The sequence below is a fragment of the Anopheles merus genome, chromosome X, assembly GCF_017562075.2.
Source record: "Anopheles merus strain MAF chromosome X, AmerM5.1, whole genome shotgun sequence".
NCBI lineage: Eukaryota > Metazoa > Arthropoda > Insecta > Diptera > Culicidae > Anopheles > Anopheles merus.
Window position 1 is genome coordinate 2,393,771 of NC_054081.1, and position 16,548 is coordinate 2,410,318.

General features: G+C 55.0%; 1 protein-coding gene across 8 annotated transcripts in view; it reads left to right on the plus strand.

Moving 5' to 3' along the window:
• LOC121590479 (cadherin-86C) overlaps positions 1-16,412 on the plus strand; it is a 112,932-nt gene extending 96,520 nt beyond the window's left edge. For 5 of the 8 annotated variants that reach the window (XM_041910220.1, XM_041910234.1, XM_041910227.1 and 2 more), the window contains 13 exons: positions 3,621-3,907; positions 4,013-4,257; positions 5,055-5,138; positions 5,216-5,341; positions 5,414-5,563; positions 5,637-5,751; positions 5,820-6,012; positions 6,089-7,463; positions 7,534-7,664; positions 9,102-9,186; positions 10,783-11,039; positions 11,830-12,169; positions 12,238-16,412. In XM_041910220.1, the coding sequence (XP_041766154.1) occupies positions 3,621-3,907; positions 4,013-4,257; positions 5,055-5,138; positions 5,216-5,341; positions 5,414-5,563; positions 5,637-5,751; positions 5,820-6,012; positions 6,089-7,463; positions 7,534-7,664; positions 9,102-9,186; positions 10,783-11,039; positions 11,830-12,169; positions 12,238-14,682 (5,833 nt within the window). In that variant the 3' untranslated portion in view covers positions 14,683-16,412. Of the gene's footprint in view, positions 1-3,620; positions 3,908-4,012; positions 4,258-5,054; positions 5,139-5,215; positions 5,342-5,413; positions 5,564-5,636; positions 5,752-5,819; positions 6,013-6,088; positions 7,464-7,533; positions 7,665-9,101; positions 9,187-10,782; positions 11,040-11,829; positions 12,170-12,237 lie in introns of those variants that run through there. The other 3 variants (XM_041910262.1, XM_041910270.1, XM_041910279.1) reach the window with 3 other exon arrangements.
• Positions 16,413-16,548: the final 136 nt, after the last annotated feature.

Consider the following 16,548-nt stretch of genomic DNA (forward strand, 5'->3'; position numbering starts at 1 on the left):
AACAGAAACAAACGCGCGCTCTCCATTGTGCGTCTCTCCTTTCTCTCGAGTCGCTTGCCCTCCGGTGGAGATTGTTTAGCACAGCTGCGAACGATCGATATGTCAACGATCGACGTCGCCCGCCCGATGACGTGAGCAGTTCCGTTCCCACACCACCACACCGGCAGGCAACACACTCACCATCGATGCGTTCTATCGCTGTTTTTCGTTTCCACCATCCAATTTGATGGATGTATTGAACACGTGTGTGTATGTGTGTGCGTGCCTGTTGTGGGTATGTGACTCATGGGTACATGAGAACAGAACTACACGAACACGAGACGAGTATTGACATTCCATCGGAGGTCAGTCGATTCCCATACCCACCGCCTCGCGCTCAATCGATGCCGCACGGTCCCGAGCGTGCTCGAAGGCCGATGACCGATAAAAAGCCCCCGCCTCCCGCTCTCTCTCTCTCACACTCTCTTCCCAGTTTGCGCCGCTTGCGGGTGGAGACGAACGTTACCGGTTACCGGAGACCCGCGGCGAACTGTCCGATTCGTGAGTACGATAACGTCCGTCGAAGGGTTCGTTGTTATTGCCTTCCGCTGTCCACACACACACACACACAGGCACTGCCAAACAACGGTTCTAACGGTACACGAGAGCGCGCCTCTGACCGTGTGGCCGGAGGGGTTTAACGGTGAAAGAGGCGGTTGGTGCCAGGGACCCACTGCCGCTTCAAGTTCACGGGACGATACGTATTGATTTTGACCGCAGCGGCTCGATGGAAGCGGAACTGCCGAAAGATGCAACAAAGTTCGGACGGGGTATCTCCTCTTGCAAGCGAATGAATCTCTCCAGCATTCCAGCGTGTCGCTAAGATGAGACGGTCTTTAGGTTCATTTACCTACAAATTCTTAACATATCTAGACTATGCAGATTGCTCGGTTGAGGCACCCTTATCCTGCACACAACTCCGACCAGCTCTCTGCTTCAGCTGCAGAGACCTTGCAAGCAGGACCAGCAGTACATTTGATGAGGAGCCGTACCCACACCCAAGGTTAATGGGTTACGCGGGAGCTGCGTGACCACTATTGACCCGCTTTTCAGCAGGTCCCGCGCCGAAACATACCGAAAACATGTGTTGCGTGTTCGTCACTTCACGTGCACTTGGTGTACGGTGCGTGCGCGCGGCGAACCTTCCGCACCCACTCGGGAACCCATTCGTACAACGCCCCTTTCGTGAGCTGTAAAATCGCAAATAATTAAGATGATAATTTAGATTAACTTATTGCCACCACCGGCGGGTTTTTTACCCGCAGACCGTTCCTCGGCGACGGTTGCGCACGCCATTTGCGCACTCCGGGCCAGCTTGCTGGATTGGATGGAAATGGTTTTCGCAGCGATTGGAAGGCTCGCTCGTGGTGCCTTAAATGGGTTTCGTTTAGCGATGATAAACGAACCCAAACACTGCACCTTTCTGCCCACTTTTAAGAGCCCCGCGCCGCTCCTTCTTTGCAGGAGGCAGTCAGCGGGTGTTTAGTGTGTGTGTGTGTGTGTGTGTAAGTTTGCATAATTAAAGCTACACAAACCATAAACAAGTCGCAGTTATACTTCCTAGTGTACGTCGACATGGTGCTGGCTCTGGCCAGACGTGCAGCTGAGAGCCAGTCGCGCGCGCGTGTGTGTGTGTGTGTGTTTGTGTGGTTTCCCACGTCCCTTAACTCATCAGCTGAAACTGTCCGGCCAGAAATGGTCAGCCTCTAGCGCCCCTTTCCAGTCCTTTTCGCAACAAAGCTCCGGCTTGTGAAGGGCTTGTGTCAGCTCATTAGCGGGCGCGGGACACTTTACGATAGCGCAGCAAGCGGTGTGACACCGCTCCAAGGGGGATGGAAGTAACCGACGCCTGACCGAGCACGGTGCCATGCTCGGAACAAAGCGCGCACCAGATAAACCCAACGAAACCGGTCAAAGTGCGACAACCGAAGGCGATAATTCTAGCACTTTGGGCGCAGCCACGCTAGACACCGCCCCGTGCTGCGTGTCCTGCGCCGCGCTACCAAAAAGGGGACCGTGGTTGCCGTGGTTCCCATGCGCGGGCGAAACGGCGCACACGAGGTCGCGAGGCAGCGCGAAAGATCGATGATGTTCGACCGCCCCGCGGGACGGTTGTGCTGCTCGGGCTGGCAGGAAAGGTCGATCGTGTTGCGGTTCGTGCTGGTGGCACGGGCTTTGCACCTTTGTCTCGGGGTTTTGCGTCGCTCTGGTGGTGTGATTTCCAAGCGAGATTAGATAAGGTAACCGGGACACCCTGTGCAGTCCGCCCTCCCCCGGGGGCTTATTTATTTGCCCAGCGCGCGCGGTTGTCCCATGTTGTTTGCCCGCCCCAGGGTAAGGATAAAGCCCACAGCCAAAAGGGTGTAGAATTTTGTGAGTTGTTCAGATCGAATGCTGCAAGCAGATAATCGTGTGCTGGAATGTGTTCTGCGATGCAGCAGTGGTGCAGCGCAGACTGGAGGAGTCAATATCGCCTTACATAACTTGGCAATCCAAAGTCATTTCAAACTTCCTTTCGTAGAAGCTGTTCAGCCCCGTACCCGTGCTTCTTTTTTTTTCATACACAGTTAAGCAAATCTCGTTTGCGGTTAGAGCGTTGGAGGTCATCTTTGCTCAACCGCAATGGGCGCAAGGAACACTGCAATCACTTGTACTTATTGCGACTCCGAGCTCTCGAAATAAGGAAATTACCCGCATCCCGGAAGCGTTGTGTCCGGCATCCTTGCCACAGCGCTAGACAGTCGTGTAGTCGGCCGGAACCCCACGTCGCAAGGCCCATAAAGCAGAAACTAATATGCAAATCGGCGCAACACGTACACGAACCGCGGCCCCGAAACCTTTCCATTTGCATTAGCCATTTATCGCCGAGCGCTACATTTAATTGACAGTTTGGCAGAGTGGAAGATCGCCGCCGTCATTAAATCCTTCCAGCCGAAGTGCAGAATGCTTGTATACACACACACACACACACACACACACAGCGAACGAGCGGCGCCTGCATTGTATAATGCCGCTCCACTCACCGATAGCTTGCCGTCGTCTAGAAAATGACTTCAACTGCAAGACGAAGGTGCAAACCAAAAAAAAAAGTCACACAACTCCATCTCAGGGATTACTCAGCCGCAGAAACCGCAAACCGTGTGACAAGGGCCTGCAGTTGCAGCAGGGCCTCCTCTCCCGTACGTTCGCTCCAGCACAATTATTTGCGCTTTCAGCAGTAACGATTATTGATTGGGAGTTAATTTGTACTGCTGGTACGCCTGTGATGCTCCAATGCGTTCGATTAGTTGTCAAGACCCGTAATCTGATGTGACAGAGTAGGTCACACCCTATTTCCAAAAGGTTTTGAGTAATGCCCTAAAAAAGGGAAATTGTTTGAGGTACTAACCCGACTCCACTTGCAAAGCAGTGCTTTCCTCTTAACGGAATCTTGCGATATTGACAACAGCGTGGTATCTCTTGGAAGAAAGAAGTACCATTCGACGGATGCAACGTTAGAGGACTTAGTTTTTGTGAGAATTCAGGCCTTGCTTAATGCTAATATCTTCTGATGTCCATTTCTGTTCTTCTCCTTCCAACAGCCATATAAAGATGACGCGCAACGGCGTGACGTGCGCGGGAGCGTACAGCAGTACCAGCGGCAGAAGGAAACGACCGGACCACACCAGCCCTAGGGTCCCGCTCACACTAGCCCTGCTGGCGCTCGCGGCCTGCTGGCCGGAAGCGGCCGGGCTCGACCCAAAGTTCGACCCGTCCACCCGGATGGGGCTCGTGCTGGTGCCGGCCGACGCAACCGTCGGCTCCGTCATCTACCGGTTGCGGGCCTCCGACGAAGAGTTCGAGTACCCGCTCCAGTTTGAGCTAGTCGGTAGGTACACGCATGGATGCGTGGGTCACGGGTCACAGGGTCTGCCTCCACTATGACCACATTTGATATTGATCGTCTATTTTACTCTCCGTTCTCTTGCCACAGGCGATGCGTCGTCGTCGACGGTACAGATCGAGACGCTGCCCTGCACCAAGTTCAACTCCATCTGCCAGGCGAATGTGATTCTGACGCGGCGGCTCGAACCGGGCCGCTACTACGACTTCCAGGTGTCGGTGAAGGATACCAAGGGCGGCATGTCGGTGCAGAGCTGCTCGATCACTGCCACCAACTTTACCACGCCGCACGACGTCATCTTTCCGCACAAGGCGGGCATCATCATGGTGCCGGAGGTAGGTCGCGAAAAAAGAGCTGCCCCGCGGAGCGTGGGTTTTGGGGCACAAGGAATATACTGCAGTGACTGGGGAAGTCTCTCCACCCATCAAACGGATGCCAATGTGGCTGTTCTTGGCTGTTCCAATTTCGAACGCTCACGGTTAGCGACAACGGCTAGAACTTGTCTGCCTTTTCTTCCACCATAAACTTAATGCATTCACTTCTAGCGGCACAACCGCAACCACAACCAGCGGAACGAAGATCATCAATTCCAACAAAACACACAAGCCTGCTAAGCCTTCCCCCGTGCGGGGTTCGGTGCCGGAAGCGGACCGCAAAACAATGCATTACCATTTATCATTTTTTGCTGGCCAGCTTCTTGACGCTGCCAACGTTCCTGCTCCTCCCCTTGAGGTCCCTGTCGTGAGCGATGGCAGGGTTTCTGCAGTTCCTAGTATGGAATGACCATAGACTGCGCTCTGTGCATTTCTGAGTATCACGTTCATTGTTCACGAGCTGTGTGCCGCTGCAGTGAAAAATTGTCCCAGCCAAATGGTGCAAGATTCGCAAGACGCAGGAATCTAATTAACCTATATTTGCTTGATGCGATGGGTTGGAGGGCAGCAAAGGGTCGTCTACGGAAGGTTCTCGCAAGTTCAAAGATGCTTGCCTACATTGCATTTGGTGTCTGAGCTAGTCTATTTGGGTTATTGGGCACGTTTTGAAGCAGATGCGGCTGGGAGTAACTATCTCAATTCTTCCCTCAGAATTCGAAGTATCAAGTCCAACATCTCCACCCGTTGTATCGTTACAGGATGCTAAAAAAGGAACCGAGCTGGACTACGTTCTGGCGAACAAAAATCCATTGTTCCAGAAGCCTGTGTATCTAGAGCTATGGGTAAGTAAACAACACCGCTCCAACTCCTAGTGCGTCTTCACACAACCCCGCCTTCCTTCTCCGTCTCGTATCACCAGGGATCACCACTGTTCGGTATTCGCCAGAAGTTCATATCGCCCGAGACGGCCGAAGGGACCATCTTTCTGCTCGGTCAGCTAGACTTTGAAAAGCAAGCGATGTACCACCTGACGGTACTGGCAAACGTAAGTATGCGCAGACACGTTGTTGTTGACAAACGCTCCTACGCCTCACTATCTCTCTCACGCTTCGCACAGGACGCGTACGCAGAGCCGGGGCAGGATACGCGCAACATTGCCGGGCTGGAGGTGGTCATCATCGTAGAGGACGTGCAGGACGTGCCGCCCGTGTTTACGGTGGCCCCACCGGTAACGCGGCTTCCGGCCGGGCTCATACCCGGCGACAAGGTAAGAAGCGATGAACCTTGCCGCACCGTTCGTCACTAAAGGTAACGATCGCTTGTTTGTTCGCCCCCTCCAGGTACTCCAGGTGCATGCAGAGGACGGTGACAAGGGGGTACCGCGCGAGATCCGGTACGGGTTAGTGTCGGAGGGCAACCCGTTCACGTCTTTTTTCGACATCAACGAAACGAGTGGTAAGATATGACGCGGTTGGACGCGTGCAATGTGCTGGTCTGTGTCTCACGCTTCTGTTGCTCTCCAGGTGAGATATCACTGCTCCGACCGCTGGACGACATACTGGCACTGACGCACGCCGGCGATCCCGTCCTGCTGACGGTGATCGCGGAGGAGGTGAAGGTGAGTCGCGATGAGCCGCCCGCCATGGCGACGACGGTGCAGCTTGCCTTCTTCCTGCCGGAGCGCAGCAACTCGCCGCCCTACTTCGAGAACGACCAGTAAGTGCTCCCGAGAGACTCCTCCTCCCTTGCAGCGGGTTGTTTTCACGCTCCCCATCTGCTCGCTCTGTTTCAGCTACGTCGCCCGGCTGGACGAGAACGCCGCCCCCGGCACGGTGCTGACCTTCACCGACCCGTACACACCGCGCGTGATGGACGACGATGCCGGCAAGAACGGCGTGTTCTCGCTGACCCTGCTCGGCAACAACGGTACGTTCGAGATCTCCCCGAACGTGGCCGAGGGCCACGCGAACTTTGTCGTGCGCGTGCGGGACAGCGCCCGGCTCGACTACGAGGCGGCCACCTACGTCCACTTTCAGATCCTCGCGCAGGAGCTCGGGCCCGCCACCAACCTGTCGATGCTGGTGAACGTCACCGTGTACCTGGCGGACGTCAACGACAACCCGCCCGTGTTCGAGCAGGCCGACTACATCGTCGACCTGCCCGAGAACATGACGGCGGGGACGCGCGTCGTCCAGGTGCACGCCACCGACGTCGACACCGCGCGGCTCGGGGGCCGCGTGCGCTACACGCAGATCCTAGGCCCGCACAACACCTCGCTCAACCTGGACCCGGCGTCCGGCGTGGTGACGGTGGCGCTCAACAACCACGGCTTCGACCGGGAGGCGATGCCCGAGTACCACCTGTACGTGGAGGCGCGGGACGACGACGGCATCGGCAACCGGGCGCAGGTGCCGCTCGTGATCCGGCTGATCGACGTGAACGACGAGACGCCCGCGTTCGAGAAGCCGCTGTACGAGTTCATCCTCGCGGCCGACCTGCGCAACTTCACCGTGCCCGCGTTCATCCGGGCGACGGACGGGGACGCGGAGGCACCGAACAACGAGGTGCGGTACGAGCTGATCTACGGCAACTACGAGAACAAGTTCTTCCTGCACCCGATCACGGGCGAGCTGAAGCTGAACGGGCCGCTCGTGCCGCGGACGGGCGGCGGCGGTGGCCAATCGGTCGGTGGGCTGCGCCGGCGCCGGCAGACAGGGGGCAGTGGGGCGGCCGGCGGCCCGCCTGCCACCGGGCAGAAGGAGTCGGACGTGTTCGTGCTGACGGCGCGCGCCTTCGATCTGGGCGTGCCGGTGCGCTACTCGACCGCCACGATTCGCGTGTACCCGCCGGAAAGCCGGACGCGCACGGTCACGTTCATTGTGCCCGGGTCGGACCCGGACCGGAAGAAGGTGCAGGACACGCTGGCTGACATTACGGGCGGGCGGGTCATCATACAGGAGGTGCGCCCGTACCGTACCGGCGACGGGGGCATTCCGACCGACCTGATCGGCGGCGGCGGTGGTAGTGGGGGCGCCGCCGAACGGTCCGTTGTGATCGCGACGATACTGTACGACGCGGACTCGGTGGTGGACATCGCGAAGATCCAGCAGCGCCTCTCGATCAACGGCACGGTTACCAACATCATCAGCCAGGAGGAGCGCAGTGCCGTAAGTGTCGGGCAGGTGGTGGCGATGTCACGACCACACCAGACTCATCCTTCTTCCCTTACTCCACCAGATTCTCTACAAGGCCGAAAACCGTGTCCTGTTCTGGCTGCTCATCTTTCTCGCGGTCCTGCTAGCGCTCGGCATCCTCACGCTGCTGCTCTGCTGCATCTGTCCCCGGTGTCCGCTGAACGCTACCAACCGGTAAGTCTGCGGTCCGCACCGTCCCACCTCTTTGTTTGCCCAAAAAGCTCCACCTCTTCCTCCCCCCCCACCACTAGTGACTTGGTCTGCAGTAACCTTCACCATCCTACCCAGTCTATCGCATACTGTCGCCACCCTTCGGGTTCGGGTGGCTACACGCCTTGTGGGAGAGCTCTACAAGGCTCCTCTACAGCTCTGTACTCTCCGTATCTCTTTCTCATATACACATCACTTCCACAATACATCGGGAATGCCTTCACACATACACTGCTAGATTGGGGGATTCCCTCTTTGCATGACAGAGCGTGCGGGTGTTTTTTTTCTCTTGTACTTTGCTTTTGTTTTGTGTGTTTGTTTGCTTTAGGTTTTGTTTTCTTGTTGTGTTGGTGTGTATGTTGTTTCTGCGGGTTTTAGTAGACTGGTGGGTTTAGTTTGTTTTATGTTTCTGATTTTGTTGTTAGTTGTTTTGATTTGTTTATACGTTTACTATTTTCCTTTGTAAGATGTTTCATTATATTTTCTTTAGGTTGGCTGTAAGCTCCTTTCGAGCCTTTTGTTTTTTTTCTATCATTTTTTTACACTTTTTTGTTCTCTGGTATTTGTTTCCATAACTTCACGTGTCAGTACTTTTGACTTACAGTCATAATAAAAAAAAACTCAAATTGTTTTACTTTAACACTTATCTATTGAGATGAAATAGACGATATTTTCAACACTACCAATACTACCACATATGTAACTACTACTACTAATACTACAACTCTTAGTGTTACTGCTATCTACACCTCACTAATGATACAATTGACCTCACCGTGTCACGTTAACTGTCAGGGCGCTACTACTAACCTACTACTTCGTTGATTCGATCACAAACATGACATCAGGCTCACCGAAACCGAACAGGGTTAAAAAATGCACCCTGTCCCATCATCCTACTCTTTTACGGAGCGACTTCCCTTCCAACATTCTTTCCCCCCCTCCGCCAATGATATGCCCCCCATAGCAGTTTTAGTCCACTCTACCGGCATCAATAGCGCCATCTTTCGCCATACAAAAGAAGTACAAAGTACAAACAAAGCCCAAACAACAACTTCCCGTTTTTATCAGAGCATCTCGGGCGGACATTGCGCTCATCTCAACTTTCCAGCAGCATCATCACTGACTAAAACAATAATAAGTTATATTTTTCGCATTCTCTCTTTCTCTCTCTTTCTCTCTCTCTCTCTTTCTCTCTTTTTCTATGTCTCTGTATCACTCTATTTTTCTATCACCGTCCTGAACCGAATGTGCCCATCTCGATGTTATCGCTCTCTCCTCTATCTCCATCTCCATCACGCAATCTCACCACTACTCTCTCTCACTCTCACTCTCACTCTGTCTCTCTACCTGTCACCTATCTCATTATCCAAACACCGTCTCTTGGTTTGTTTTTCTCAGCAAACGAATACTGCGCGTGAATAATATCGAAGATGATCTTGTTCATAGAAAGCAGGGACTTGGAAAGCAATCTAAATCTGTGCAGGTAGATTTCCTTGTTACCTTCAACTCCCTCGTAGCATTGCAGTGCTCACAGTCGTACACTGACCATCGCTCCCATCCTGCATTCCCCTTCCCCACTCCCCCTTGAAACACACCAGAAACCCTCGCTATTTCCGTATTCCCGTAGCATCACTCTTAGTGTTCTCCCACCCATACCCCAGCCCAGTTCGCACAGCACTGCGCACAACGAACAGCACACATACTGGCACACGAACGGGTACGATCACTGTTGTCGGTTGGGGAAACGATTTGAACTTTAACGCTTTTTTGCACACCACCAACAAGGGAACCAGTTTCGCACGTTAGCACTTACCGTAACACTGGACCGACTCGACACGCAACTGTCATCAGCTCGATCTTGCGGGCTCGTTTACACCTTTCCTTACCACCTGTTTGCACGAGTTGGACATTTTGTTTTGTTTGTTATTGCACACTTTTTGTATAATTTCGTGTTGTTTTCATGCACACATGTTCAAATGTTTTGTTTGCTAAAGTTTGCTTCACACTAAAAAGTGCTTACATAATGTTACACAATTCATAGTTTTTTGTTTGTTTGTTTGTATTGCCGTTTCCGCAAACTCACGCCAGATGCGATAAATCGTGCAGATGATCGATTCACAGTACTAACGAACCGTGTAATAGCAAACGACAGCTGTCAGCTCATCGGTCCAAAAGCGACATCTATATGACTTTGCGCCAATGTGCATGCTTGTGCGTTAGCTGGTGTTTTTGTTTTGTTTGTTGTTTTGGTTTAATTTCGTTCTTGCATCCCTAGATCCAGTCCCGCCCACCGTATCTACTAAACACTGTTGTTTTTTTCCCCAACTACACCTTCAAAATTAGCTTTACTGATGTGCCCGTTTTTTCACTGTTTGTTTTTACTTTTATTTTTTCCCTCCCCCTTTTTTTCTTCTTCTCGATCCTTTTTTTTCTTTCGATACCTTTCGCTTTCTTTTCTTCATCCCCCTTTTCATCCATTTTCTTGCACACACCGTCATCGATCCAACTCTTGCTTTTCCTCCCGCGCATTCTCCCTGCTCACACCTCTTGGCCAAACCGACCCAAAACAATGACCGGGCCGCAAACGTTTGCAAAATAATTATTTGTGTGTTTTGTTTCGTTCCTCCTGTTTTTTCCCTCCCATTTTCGATTTTTGTTTTATTCGATTCCTAAACATTTCCTAAACAATTCCTGTCTGTTTGCACATCACACCAAACCCCAATCCTTTCAATATGTTCCGTCTTTTTCTCTCATTGTGCACTTGTAAAAATACATTCAAAATTATGCAAAAATATCTCACGAAAAACAAAATCTCACAAACCTCTGCAACGGATATGAATAAAATAATTAATTTTCAAAATTTCATAAAAAAAATACACACACAAACTCTTAAACTCTTAAAAAAACACACACACACACGCATTTATGCTGACTTTCCACGCCCGCCCCAAAAAAAACAACCAAACAAACACAAATGGCCTTTCATTCAATGTCGTCACCATCTGCCTCACATCCTGCCTCCAAACCAAAACCAACAAAAAAAAACAACCACCAACAACCATCACCAACACCATCGCAGGTCGCCGAGTGGATGGGACGGCGAGAAGCCTGGTCAGCAGCGAATCGATCGACCGATTCCCGTACCAAGCCGACGCATTGGGAGTACCGAGGGCGGCGCGACATTGGCAAAGGCACACTAGCGGCGGCCGGGGACGACGGGGGGGACGACCGGGACGGTGAGCCGGACCAGCGCGGGGACGAGAGCGGCACCGACGGCAATGAGCGGAAGCGGGCGAACGATGGCGGGAAGCTAGAGAAGCATACGGTTAAAATTAGGTCAGTAACCAGGGAGGGCAGCAAATGGATTTGTTTTTTTGTTTTGTTCTGTTTTGTTTCGGGGGTTTCCCAACCCCCCCCCCTCCTCCCCCCTCCTCCTGCGTGAAAAGGGGTGGAAAACAATCGAGCATCCATGTCTCTTTTTCCTTTCGAAAATCCCACTCATCCACATCCAGAACGAAAGTGTTAGGTGAGAGCAAGCGACGAACCTGCCAACCGTTGTGTTGGAGCGAGTTTAGTTTTCTTATTTTAAATGTGCGGATCGTGTTGTTTCTAGTAGGCTTCAAGGAGTAGGCTAAACTGTTTGTGAAGATTTGAAAGGGCTCCAAGACCCGCTAGGCTTTAGTGTGTAAATTGCGCTGGCGCCCTACTCAGCATGCTTTGACTGAACAACTGTGAAGAAAGTGCTGTAAAGCCTGTCTGACAGCTCCTTCCCTTGCGTACTTCATTTATAAACCCTCAACCTCCCCTTCCCTTCCCACCCTCCCTCTGCCTGTCCAGTAATTCCCCAAGATTTGGAACACCCCGTCCAAGATTTGGATGACGCGTTTGTGTTAGCTTAGCTGGTGCCCGTACATAGTAGTGGTTTCGTAGTACTGTAGTAGAGGCTGATGGATGTAGTACGTAGTAGCAAACAACACACCCTTCTCGGCAGTCCGGATTGGCAAGCGCGCGCCGCTCTCGCGAGAGCAAAGGCAGAAGAAGATGTCGCGGTGCGCCAGCATCCTCCCCCCCCCCCCCCCCCCCAAACCGCCCACTCTAATCAGGCTCCATTGTTCGTTCGTTGCAGGAGCGACATGAAGAGCAAATCGACCAAGGACGACACGCACATGCACCGGTCGCGCACGAACCTGCTGAACGCGGACCGGGACATGTACGTGGAGGACGTGGACGAGCACGATCCGGAGTACCAGTCGCTGAAGCGCATCCACCACCACCACCATCACCATCATGCCGGTGGCGGCGGCGGTGGTGGTGGAGGCGGTGGCGGCGGCGGCGGCGGCGGCGGCAAACCGACCACGGACGATGCGCTGCCGATCGATGACGACTCGATGCGCCGGCACGAGATGGACCGGGGCAGCGATCTGAACTACGAGCGGCGCGGCAGCTTCAAACGGCAGGGACACGCGGTAAGTCCGGTGGGCGGTGGTCTGCCTTTCGCAAAGGTTCGTTGTCTCACTTTGTCTCTCCGCACCAGGCGGCTCCACAGCTGGTCGCGGACGACATTGAGCCGCGCGACCAGTACTTCATCAAGGACGGCAACGCGGAGATACTGCGGCTGATAACGCGCGGCCGCAACGAGGAGGAGAACATCTACGTCAACATACCGCAGCAGCAGGCGCAGCAGCAGCGGCCCGGCGTGGCCGCCCAGCCCAACCAGCCCCAGTACATCATGGTGGACAACGGCGGCAAGGAGATCCTGATGCGCCGGTACATCGAGGAGCAGGCGAACGGGAAGCAGATCATCCGCGAGCACTACCAGCTGCTGCCGGGCACGACCTTCATCCAGACCATCCCGAACGAGGTGCCGGTGCGGCGGGGCGAGCACGTGACCGAGGTGAAGATCGGGGCGGTCGGGGGCCGCGCCAAGGACCCGGCGGCGGCGGACGGGGACGGCGACCCGGGCCGGCTGAAGCCGGCCGTCTCGACCCACTCGCTGATGCACCAGGAGCTGGAGCACTCGCTCAAGCAGCAGAACGCACTGCTCCGCCAGATACTGCTCGAGAAGGAGAAGCTCGAGGAGCGGTACACCCAGTACGAGCAAGCGCTCGAGACCCAGAGCCTGCCGTGCCAGTCGATGGCGGTGGTGGTGGCCGCCACCCAGACCGACTGCGACACCGGCACGCAGACGGAGCCGATGCGCGGCGCTGGCGGCTTCGGGGCCTCGGGCGGGTTCGGCCGGCGGCGCACCAAGAGCGAGAACGACGACTCGCTGTCGGAGGACGAGTACGAGTACGTGCGGTACAGCCCGCCGGACAGCCCGGACGGCGTGTACCTGATCAAGCGCCGGCGGCACCGCAAAAAGACGCTCAAGCACCGCACCGGCGGCAAGGGCGGGCTGGGCGGCAGCGGCGAGTGCAGTGGCGGCGAGTCGACCGGCGAGCGCAAGTCGAACCGGCGCATCATCGTGGTCGAGTCGGTGAAGCGCAAAATCCGCACCCCGATCCAGGAGGAGGAGGACGAGCTGCACCACGGGCGCGACCTGCGCCGGGAGGGGGCGGTGGCCGGCGGCGGGCACCGGCGGGGCGGGCAGGAGACGCGCACCAGCATACTGCGCCGCAAGCGCAACGAGGAGCTGTCGCGCAACGGCAAGGAGACCGGGAAGGAGCAGCGGCTCAAGCGGGACGTGCTGATGGAAATCTCCGACTCGCTGCCCGGGCCGGAGCAGCGGGGCCGGCGGGGCAACGGTAACGGGGGCAATGGGGGGCCCGGGGCGGACGGGCGCCGCAAGAAGGTGTACCGCAAGAACGTCAAGTACTACGAGGACTCGGACGGCTCGGAGAAGGAGGTGGTGGTGCAGAAGAACTACTTCTCCGCGGACAGCCTGGACGAGATGGCGTCGGACGTGGAGGACTACCGGTACTCGGTGACGAAGACGTCCAAGTCGGTGACGGTGTCGCCGAAGGCGTCGGTCGAGCAGCGGGTGTCGCGGCGCGACGACAAGACCGAAACGACCACGACCCGCATCCGGCTGACGACGTCCGAGTCGCCGAGCCGGCGGCAGCCGGCAGCGACGGGAGCGTCGGGGGCAATGGCGGGCTCGCAGGGCCCGAAGGGGCCCGCCCCCAAGCCGCCCCGCCTGAGCAAATCGGTGTCGAAGGAGGAGGACCTCAACGAACCGGGGGGCGGTGGCGGCGAGGGACAGCAGCACGGGGTCAACCCGAAGTACATGGACTGGTACTACAACCTCAGCAAGGAGGGCGACTCGCTCGAGAAGCGGGACGGGCGCAAGAGGGACCGGGAGCCGGCCGGCGGGACGACGCTGCTCACCACCACGACCACCAGCTCGACCACCACCATCACGACCGGCGGCAGCCGCCGGAAGGGCGAGGGGGAGGCAGCCGCGGCCCCACCGGCCAAGGGCAAGCCGGAGCCGGCGCCCCGCACCAGCCCACCGAAGGAGGCCCGCCTGCTCAAGGAAGACATACAGCACGCGCGCAAGGTCACCCAGTCCCAGCAGCAGCAGCAGCAGCAGCAGGAGGCGGGCGGCAGCCACCCGCTGCTCCAGCACTCCGAGCACCGGTTCGAGGCGGAGTACGGGACGGGGCCGCCGGTCGTGCCGGCCCCGCCGGACAAGCTGCCCCACTACCTCTACCCCGAGACGCCACCGATCGTGAGCCGCGACAACAAGGTGCAGATCAAGATCGTCGACCAGTCGGCGGCGGCGGCGGCGGCGGCAACGGCGGCCCCCGGCGCGAAGTCGAACGGTGGCGGCGGCGGCACCAGCACCAAGAACGCGAAAACGCTCAACGTGTCCACGCTGGAGGACGACCACGATTCCGGCATCGCGATGAACTCGCTGCTCCACACCAAGGGCAAGCGGAACAAGATCGCGGACAAGAAGAGCATCTTCACCATCGCGTACGACGACGTGCGCATCCGGCAGATCCGGTCCGAGAGCGACACGCCCCCGTTCTCCTAACGGCGGGCGGGCAGCCTCCGGCAGCAGCGCCCGAAACCGTCCAGCGACTAGGCGCGCCGCAGTACAAAACACAAAACGGACGCGGAGCTAAGGTCCACCTCACTACGGCGTACGGTGTTCTAGCAGTCCTCAGTGCTCCCTTAGTCTGCGTACCGTTACAGCCGCCATTTGCACAGACACCAGTTTCCAACTGCCATATTCGAGCGGTGTGTTCCGGGCGGCAATGCGCACCATAATCGAGCAGCAGTAGTAGTATTTGTAGTGGTAGTAGTAGTAGTAGTAGTCGTCGTCGTAGCAGCAGTAGTGGTAGCAATCGTTCGTTTGAAGATCGCACTGATGCGCATCTGCCGGATCGTTGTGATCGCGCGCGTCGCAATTTGTTAGGTTAAGTTTTTTAGTGATTCCCCCCCCCACACACACACACACGCTCATCCACACATATAACCGTGCATCGCTCTTCCGGGTCGTCTCGGAACGTCGCCCGTCATTCGTGCGATTAGAAAGGTTAAGGTTTTGTTAGGCTTACGAACTCCATTGGAGTCTGTTAGGTAGCACCTTGGTAGTAGTGCCTTTGTGTATAGTAGCTCAGTCAACCTTCCAGATTACGTTAAACGGACGGGAAGTAGTGGCAGCCGCAGCACGTGTGTTTCATGTGATCCCCTACTTCGCCGTACCGAGTAGCCTAAGTTAATTCGTGCTTTGATGCGTTCCTTATATGCGTATATTGTAAAAAGAGACAGGGGGAGAGAGATAGTAGGAAGAGTTTAAAGCTGTACATTTTTTTTTGTGTTAGTGTATTAGTAGTTTCGCCTTTCGCCCTATTCTTACTTGTTCCTCGCCACCTTTCGCCTACTGTGTCCACGTAAAAGTGTGCTGAAAGACTTATGCCGGATACATGAACAGAACAGGCTTTCCGTCCAACTGTTTCGGTCGCTGATGCGCAACCCATTTTTCTGTTCTGTGTTCCACAGCGAAATGTAAATAGCCAGAATGCACGAAACGACGGCGATTGGCGTGTGCATGCGAGTGTGCGCGTGTGTGTGTGTCTGTGCGGGTGAGTGAGTATTGGGAGTAGCTGGAGCAGATCAACGCCATCATGTAGACACTGTCGATAGAAGAGGAAGGAGATAACTAAATGGATAATAGCGATATGTTAGGGATTACGGTTTTTGATCATGTTTAGCGAACCGGTTCCAATGTCCGACGGAGGTTGCCACCGTGTAGCTGGAAGAAGGCGTTTAACGTGACCATCATGCATGTGGTACTCCGTACTGAATCGAACTGGACGCAGCGTGCAAGGCGGCAAGGGAAGGGCTAAGGAAAAACAGCCACTGGCACGGCATTTTCAAATATGGGGTTCTTCCAGCTCGGCAGGTGAACGGCAAAGTAGTAGTGCTGTCATTAGTAGGCCCTAGGCACGGAAACGGTTTAGCGATCATCTTGTTAGCAAGGAACTGTAGACACTTAGCAATTAGATAACTACTACTTCCTCCACACAATGTAGAGATAAAGGCAAGCAGAATTTGATAGCGAGAGAGAGAGTGAGAGAGAGAGAGAGAGAGAGAGAGAGAGAGAGAAAATACGATACCTTACGTAGGTACGGAAATAGGAAAGGTACAAGAATAGGTGAGCTAGTTTTATGCGATGATTCTGTAAGACGGACAGATTTCTGGCAGGGGATTGAATGCGACAAATATCAAATAAAGAAAAATGTCTATTTTTTACACAAACTATACGAATTTTTCTAACCGTTGGGGTAGTTGGGAAATACCGATTTGATTCGGTCTGTTCTTCCGAGATTATCATTGGGACCGTTCTTGGTTCCTAAAAGTCCGGCTCTTTGAAATTGTTGCGGGATCATTTGCT